The sequence below is a fragment of the Neodiprion virginianus genome, chromosome 5 (assembly GCF_021901495.1).
Source record: "Neodiprion virginianus isolate iyNeoVirg1 chromosome 5, iyNeoVirg1.1, whole genome shotgun sequence".
Taxonomy (NCBI): Eukaryota; Metazoa; Arthropoda; class Insecta; order Hymenoptera; family Diprionidae; genus Neodiprion; species Neodiprion virginianus.
Window position 1 is genome coordinate 15841162 of NC_060881.1, and position 8869 is coordinate 15850030.

The 8869-nt window shown below is 43.9% G+C and overlaps 1 protein-coding gene across 1 annotated transcript; it reads right to left on the reverse strand.

Annotated features, from left to right (window-relative positions):
- Positions 1–7623: 7623 nt before the first annotated feature.
- LOC124305578 (uncharacterized protein K02A2.6-like) lies at positions 7624–8451 on the reverse strand. Its single transcript, XM_046765157.1, has one exon. The coding sequence runs from the start codon at positions 8449–8451 to the stop codon at positions 7624–7626; it is 828 nt and encodes a 275-aa protein (XP_046621113.1).
- Between the last annotated feature and the right edge of the window lie 418 nt (positions 8452–8869).

Consider the following 8869-nt stretch of genomic DNA (forward strand, 5'->3'; position numbering starts at 1 on the left):
AGGATATGCTAAGGTTGATTAGGGAAGAGCTAAAGATAGGTCTAGAGGAGGTCAAAGGGCAGGGAAGGGGGATCAGGGAAGAAATGGAAAAGATTAAAGGCGAAATGACTAGAAGGGAAGAGCAGCGGGAAGTAGAGAGGGGGGAGATGAAGGAAATGATAAGGGATCTAGGTAAAAGACTAGAAGAGGTAGAAGAGCGGAGAGGGGGGGAGATGGAAAGGGTAAAAGAGAGGCTGATAGAATTAGAAAAGAAGAGTGCAGAAGACGGGAGGGAAAGGCAGGTACAGGGGAGTGCGGAAGTGGCGCAGGTAACAATAGATAGGTTAAAAGAGATAGAGTGGCCCATAGAGAGGAAAGAAAGAGAAGAAAGAAGGGGAAATATAGTAGTGAGAGGAGTGAGACTAGAGAAGGGAAGAGAAAAGGAAGGGTTGAAAAAGATTTTGCAGCTGATAGGGGTAGAGGTCGAGGTAAAGGATATGTGGGAGGTAGGCGCGAAAAAGGGGGGAGAAAAGGGGATATGGATAGCAAGACTAGGAAATAGGGAGCAAAAGAGGCAGGTAATGGGAAGAAAAAGCCTCCTCAATGGGAGGGAGGAGAGAATAGACGAGGATCTCACCTGGGCAGAGAGGAGAATGAAATGAAAGTTGAGGGAGATAGCAGCTATTGAGGAGAGAAGGGGAAACAGAGTAAGAATAGGGTATGCAAAGATCTGGATAGAAGGGAAAATGTGGAAGTGGGATGAGATAGGAAAGGTGCTTAGTGACGGTACAGGGAGAGCGAGGGAAGAGGGGCAAAGGGAGGGGAGGGGAAAAGTAGGGGAAAGCGATAGGGAAAGGTCAGCAAGCGAGGAAAGACAAGAGGGAAGTATAGAAGCACAGGGAAGGGTACGTAGGGAAAGGCAGTCGGGGGAATGGGTAGTGGGGGGGGACAGAGGCAGGTGGGGAGGGAGATAAAGAGGAGAGAGAGGGGAGTAGGCGAGACGAAAAGGGAGGGGTGAAAAGTAGCTTTTTGGAATGTGGCGGAGCTCGCGAGAAAGAATGAAGATTTCTGGAGGGGCTAGGGGAGTGGGATGTAATATTTCTAATGGAGACATGGATAGAAAAGAAGGAGTGGGAAAGGATTAGAAATGAGTTGCCAGTAGGGTAAAAATGGGAAGTGCAGTATGCGGTTCGAAAAAATAGGAAGGGAAGAGCAATAGGCGGAATGCTGTCAGGGGTAAGAAGAGAGATAGTAAGTGGGGAGGGAGGGAGGGAAGAGGTAAAAGAGGGCATGATAACAAGGAAAATAAGTGTAGGGGGGGAAAAATGGGTAGTAGTAGGAATAAACGTAAATGGGGATCTAAAAGAGAGGATAAGGGAATTGAAGGAACGGGCAGAAGAGATAGAGGGAGGTGCAAAAGTGCAAGGGGGGGGGGGGGTGATTTTAATGCCAGGACAGGGCAGGAGGGGGGAGGATGCTGGGGAGAAGGAGAGGAGAAGAGTAGGAGTAGGAAATCAAAGGACAGGAAAATAAACTCGGAAGGTAAGCAGCTGGTGCAATTTTTAGAAGAGACAGGATGGGCAATAATGAACGGGAACATAGAGGGGGATGAGGAGGGAGAATTGACGTATGTAGGAGGGGCGGGGATGACGGTGATACACTACGCTATAGGAGACATCGAGGTAAGGGATAGGGTCAAAAGGATAGAGATTGGGGATAGGGTTGACTCGGATCATCACCCGGTAATAGTGTGGTTGAGGGGGGCAGTGGCTAGGACAAGGAAGGGAAAAAAAGGAGGGGGAACTAGCAGAGGAGACTGGACGGAGGAGGGTAGGATGAGGTTTAGAACAGAAGTCAAATGGGAGGGGATAGGAGAAGTGGATGTAGGTAAAGAGATAGAGAAAAGAATAAGGGAGTTTAGACGAGCCTTAGATGCAGGAGGGAGGGGGAGGGAAGCGAAAAAGGGATGGTGGGATGAGGAATGTAGGCGAAAAAAAGCGGAAGTTAGGCAGAATCTGAGGAAATGGAGAAAGGAGGAGGGGGAAGGGGACGCGTATAGAAAGGAAAGAAGGGAATATAATAGGCTATGCGAGCAGAGGAAAAAGAAAGAAAATGAGGGATTCATAAAAGAAGCAGTGGAAGCAAGGACAGAAAGCAAGGTATGGGAGATAGTTAATAGGGAAAGAAAGAAGTGGAAGAGGGTGAATGAAGAAATAGGAGATCAGGAGTGGAGGGAGTATTTAATGGGATTATTAGGCGGGGTAGAAAGCAAGGTAACAGAAGGCGGGGAGACGGTAAATAGGAAGGGGGATGGGGAAGGGGAGCTGCAGATGGAAGAGATTAAAAAGGTGATCGGAAAGCTGAGGGATGGAAAGGCACCAGGGGGGATGGAATTGTAAGCGAGGTATGGCGGTATGGGGGCGAAGAAATGGAGCAGTGGATATGGAAAACATGTAACAGAGTTTGGGTGGGGGGGGGGGGGGGGCTGGCCAGAGGATTGGAGGGAGGGATTGATAGCGCCGATAGTTAAGAAGGGGGAGGGGAAAAAGGTAGAAGAGTATAGGGGGGTGACGTTGATGCCAACTCTATATAAGGTGTATGCGATGGCATTAGCGGATAGGTTAGAAAGAGAGGTAGAGGAAAAGGGGTTGATGCCGCAAAACCAAACGGATTTCAGAAAAGGCATGGGTACAATTGACAATATATATGTACTTAATTATTTAATCAATAGGCAGGTGGAAAAGGATAAGGGAAAGATGGTGGCGTTCTTTGTGGACTTGAAAGCGGCGTTCGATTCAGTGAACAGGAAGGTGCTGTGGGAGACTATGGAAAGGAGAGGGGTGAGGGAAGGGCTAAGGGTAAGGATAGAGGAAATTTACAAGGAAACAAAGAGTCGAGTGAGGAGCGGGGGAAAGGTAGGAGAGGCGTTCTGGACGGCGAGGGGGGTAAGGCAGGGATGTCCGCTCAGTCCGCATGTGTTCAACCTGCTGCTGGCGGACTTGGAAGAGGAAATGGGGATAGGGAGAAGGGTTGGGGGGGTGGAGTTAGCCGGCGGCAGGGTATGCACGTTAGCTTATGCGGATGATATAGTGTTACTAGCGGAAAGTGAAGAGGAAATGGAGGTAATGATTAGGAAGTTAGAAAGGTATATGGATAGGAAAAGGCTGACGGTAAATGTAGGGAAATCAAAGATTATGAGATTCAGGAAAGGAGGCGGTAGAAGGAAAAACATAGATTGGAGATGGAAAGGGAAAAAGATAGAGGAGGTGAAAGAGTTCAGCTATCTAGGGTATAGAGTAAAGAGCAATGGGGGACAGGAAGCACAGGTGAAAGAGAGAGTACGGAAGGCAGGGGTAGTAATGAGGCAGGTATGGGGAATAGGAAAAAGAAGGTTTGGGAGGGATTGGGAAAAAAGGATTTGGTTATTTGACAGGCTAGTATGGACGGTAATAGAGTATGCATCGGAGATATGGGGGTGGAGGGAGTGGAGGGCGGTCGAGGCGGTACAGGATAGATTTTTGAGATGGACATTAGGAGTGGATGGGAGAACACCGGGATATCTAGTAAGGGAGGAACTACAGAGGGAGAAGCTAAGGATTAGGGCAGGGAGAAGGGCATGGAATTTTGAAAGGAAGCTAGAGAGAGGGGAGGGTAGCGAGTTAGCTAGGAGATGCTGGGAAGAGATAAGGGACAAGGCAGAAGCTGGGTGGCAGGGATCGAGGTGGGAAAGAGAAAGGGAAAGTTTTTTTGCGGAAAGGGGAGCAGAGTGTAGAGAGGTAGTCGCGAGAAGGGAGAGGGGCGACATGGAGTTTAGGGAAATAGAGGAGAGAGAAAGGGAAGAACAGAGAAAAGAGAGGTGGGAGAAAATAAGGGAATCGAGGTACAACAGATGGTACAGGCTAGTGAAAGGAGAAGGGATACCAGGATATCTAGGAAAGGGATAGGGAGAAAGCAGGTGGATAAGGGTGGCAAGATTTAGATTAGGAAGCGAGATGAAGGAGGCAAGGTACTGGGAAGAAGAGGAAAAGAGAAGGTGTAGGGTGTGCGGGGCGGAGGAGGAAACATGGGAGCACGTATGGGAAAGGTGCGTGGGCTGGGATAGAAGGGAGGAAAGCTGGCAGGAGGTGGTGAGGGAGATGTTAGGTGAGGAGGGGGTGAGAGAAGTCTGGATGAGAGAATTGGAAAGGATCAGGGATGTACAAGAGAATGAAAGAGTGAGAGATGAATGGGAAATGGAAGTCGATTAGGATAAGGACGAATTAGGGAATAGAATAAGGTAAAATAGGATAAGGTTAAGTAAAGATAAGGATAAAAAATAAGAAAAGGATAAAAGGGAAAGTAAGGGAATGGCAAGGCAACGGCACAGGGCACAGGCAATTAGAAATTAAGTAAGGATAAGGTAGGAAGTAAGAATAGGGTAAGAATAGGTTAAGAAAACATGTAAAAATATTGTAAAGGAAGAGGAAAAGGGAAGTCCTTGTAACCCCAAGGGGATCAATAAATATTACATACATACATATATTGCTGACTTCGCTCGTATGAAGCTTTATGTTAATTGTTTTCACATGAACGATTCAAACGAAAACGATGCAGACTTACTTATTAATATGAAAGCCGCAAGCAAAAGTACCTGCAGCAGAATGCCTGTATTCGTTTTAATTAAAAAAGGGCATTTTTGGAGTATGGAGTCTAACCTTAACAACACAATTTAATTGCATTCACTGTTCTGATATCCTATTCTCCAGACTTGAGTGTAAATTATCCAGGAATATAATTGCAATATACTTTTGACTGAGAATTTAATCATGTAAATAATCTATATTTCATAGAAAAAAGCTGACTGATTCACAGAATATAACTACTCTGGCCTGATATCGATGAAATCATTGTCAGATATTTAAAGATGCTGAATCTTTCAAAACACTAGTATCACATAATGATGTATTTAATTGTAGTATTATTCTATGTAATTGCTATATTTAGTAAGCATTTTGCGTTTTTATACATGGAAATATTGTCTTCTGCAATAAATCTTTCAATTATAGTGGTTGCTGATATTGCTATGCCATTGCAGAAGAACATCTCTGAGGGTACCTGATTCTGCGAATATAAAGTTAATCACTATGATAGCAATTGTGTACAGGAAAAGAGTATGTATAGTAATTAGACATCGAAGACCGGTAAAAGGCGTGAATTCTACAGGTACTATTTAAAAAAAATTTATTCACGTTAATTAAGAAATTAAAAATCTTCAAAATCAGACTAACAATGGCAAACGTACACAGTGGTCGTGAGGGGGTGGTACGTTTCAAGTGAATAATAATCGATAATGATAAATATCAAAAAATATAACCCCCTTATGATGAAACATGTTCAACTCCCAACTCTAGTGATGCCAAAGTATAGACGGGCTAAGTTAGTGGTTGGTAGTATCGTGAAAGTTGGTTCATTGCAACGAAACATGGAGAGAGAGTGTTAACTTTCAGCAAACCTACAAGTCATTTTTTGTTTTGCCACGTCTTGCCAAACTATAATATTTGTTTGTTCTAATGGATCAGTGATACGATAGGAATGGTCCAAATGATGGTCAAACATATAAAACAACAAACTAATGAGGAAAAGGTTCTGCTTTATCACTAATAATTTCTCCAACATGCGCTAGTGAATGAAGGTGATATCCCTGCTGACGCTATCCGACAGAGATGTGTCTGATCTGTGTCTGAATCGACACATTTCAGACACAATTTCCGAAGCGGTGCGGAATACGCTAGACAAGGACAGAAGATCGTGTACAGATCCTAGCCGGACCTGTCGTGAACGAAGTCGGCACGCAGCTCGACGCTCGAAATTTTTTAAAGTCCAAATTATCGAGTCTGTCGGAACGTGTCCGGTTTCAGTCTCCGCGTATCGACGACTACAATTTCCCAAGTCCGAATTATCGAGTCTGTCGGAACGTGTCCGGTTTCCGTTTCCGCGTCTCGACGACTGAATTTTTCCCAGTCCGAATCATCGAGTCTGTCGGAACGTGTCGGGTGGGTGTAAGGTGGGTTGAGGGAATAGGTCGTTTATTAACACATATCATAATTGAACAAATCAGATCATACGTTTATTATCGTTATACTAGGCTTGTCACAATAAGTATCGGTGTCATTCATTAAATCAACATATGTCTATGCACAAGAACCAAGTGGTATATAATAACGAGTAAGAATTTCTTCTCTGCATGCACGATGTAAGGAGACTGTAGTGTGTAGATGTTATGTTTACCCTTTTTGAATCCTTTGCTTCCGATGAGAAGCCCGTAAGACGGCGATGCCGTCTAATAAATGAGATGCGGGTGTGGAAATCATTAATCTACGAGAAAATTATTGTTGAAAAGATGTAAAAAAACATCTTTACATCTTTTCAACAATAATTTTCTCGTAGATTAATGATTTTTACATCTTTTCACCAATAATTCTCTAGTAGATTAATGATTTGCACACCCGCATCTCATTTATTAGACGGCATTGCCGTCTTACGGGCTTCTCCTCGGAAGCAAAGGATTCAAAAAGGGTAAACATAATGTTACGAAGCGGAAAATTGAGAGAGGAAAAGGATTTATTTAGTGACGAAGTTCTCCTTTTAAAGTCTCGAGATAGACTGTTTTTTTTTGCAATAATGAAGCTTGACGCAGCAACCTTATTCTTTTGGAAGACATAAGAGGTTTATAAACGTCTTTTACCTATGATGACTACTAGATCATTTAAAAGAGGACAAAACGGGTGATTTCACCCTTTCTAACAATAACATCTACACACTACAGTCTCCTTACATCGTGCATGCAGAGAAGAAATTCTTACTCATACATAAATCGGGCACAGGAAAACAAATTTGAACTCACTGGTGATGAGAGAAATTAACGACAACAGAGTCAGGGCGGCTAGGTGGTCTAGTGGAGTAAGTCTCCGGTAAAGCATCTCTAGATACCAGGTTCGATTCCTGGCTCCGTCGTTAATTTTTCAAATTCACCAGTTTTTCAAATTTACACCTTTTCAACGGTATATAATAATGTTTGAAGAAACAATAAACGACAGTCAATATATAACGACACCGCACACACTCCTGTCGCTAATACCAAACGTAAACGTATACACGCTGGAATCGTCTGTGTGAATGCCTTTGTCAGCAGCTGCCTCCTTCGAATCAATTGTAACCGTCCGCACGAATTTTCACTTTCACTTCGCTTTGTTTGCGCTGTATGGACACGCCGACGTACCGCTCAACCGCCATTTTGTGCCCTTATCGGGAGCGGTACATACACGCTGCAGGCTCTGGCTACGGTACGCAAGTAGCCCGTTTGAGGCGCGGCGATCGAAACACGAGCGGCTGCGTCTAGACATACTTCGCGTCGTGCGTCGGCGGCAGTGGCCGGTCACATATGTAATAAATGTACTCTTGTGGTGTTTAATGTTCTTTATTTATGGTAAATACTTTATAAAATGTGGAGGACGCTTTTGTCGTGTTCGGCCTGCAGCCATCTTTATTTGTCTGCCTCTAGGCGTCACCGTTAGGTGGCGTATAAGCTCGATCGTGACATCTTCTCTTTTTTTTTTTTTTCAAACAATATACATGATTTGTAGTATAAGAATACGGATACAATGTTTAAGTAATATAATCTTTAAGATAGCCGGGTCGGATAATTGCACGTCCACTACGAGTAGTTGCCCGAGGCGGTGGAGCATGTTTTTCCGTTGTTTCGGGATTTGCTGCAATTTCAGTAGGAAGCTGTTGTTCTACTTCACGAGTTTCGCCGAAGGTGTTCTCGTTTTCGCGATTCGTCTCCTCATTGTGAGGGAGTTCGTCGAAATAGTCTGGAGGGTGTTTGACTCGAAAGTTTCCGTTTTGGTCTCGATTGAGGTACTTTCTGTTTCGCGTTAGGATTGTTCCAGACTTTTTCATAACTTCGTACGCGCACGGTTTGTCGCTTTTATGAATAACTAATCCGGGTTCCCAAGCCTTATCTTTATTTTGTATTCTTACAGTTTCGCCTGTCGATAGTTCTGGGAGACTTCGTGATCGTTTATCGTGGAAGTATTTTTGTGATGTTTGTTTTTCGACTAGCTTGGCTCTGATCGGTTCGTTTTCGGGACGTCGATGCTCTAAGATATCAGGTAGCACTCCGCGTACGTTTCTGTTAAACATTAATCTATTGGGAGACTCGATACAATTGGAGATAGGTGTGTTACGGAGCTCCAGCAACGCTAAATACTGATCCTTCCTATCCTCTTTCGCTTTTTTCAGCATTTTTTTCACCGTTTGTACAAAACGTTCGACTAGCCCGTTACTTCTCGGATAAGTAGGGCTTGACGTTGTGTGTTCAAAACCCCAAGCTTTAGCAAATTGCTTCAATTTGTGGCTACTAAACTGCGGTCCGTTGTCGAATCTGACTGTCTTTGGTATTCCGTGTCTCGCGAACAGAGATTTTATCATTACTATCGTCGTTTCGCTCGATTAATTTGTCAGTAATCCTATCTCTACATACTTAGAATAATAATCGACCATTATTAGGTACGGTTGTCCTTGCAAATACAATAAGTCGACGGCTATTTTCTCCCAGACATTACTCGGTACTTCGCTCGAAATTAATGTTTCGTTCTGATGAATTTTTTGGAATTTTTGGCAAACTGCACAATCCATGATCGTGTCTTGAATTTGTTTGTTCATTCCCGGCCAGAAAACAATATCGCGAGCTCTGCTCTTAGTCTTTTCGATGCCCATGTGATTGTAGTGTAGCTTGCTGAGGACTTCTTTACGCATTCGACCAGGTACTACTACACAGTTATTCTTGAATACTAACCCATCTGACTCGAAAAGTTCTGGATGGTAAGTGTGGTACGGTTTGGCAATC

Excerpts from the sequence above, each read along its gene's own strand:
- LOC124305578 (XM_046765157.1), bottom strand. The coding sequence starts at position 8,451 with ATGATAAAATCTCTGTTCGCGAGACACGGAATACCAAAGACAGTCAGA.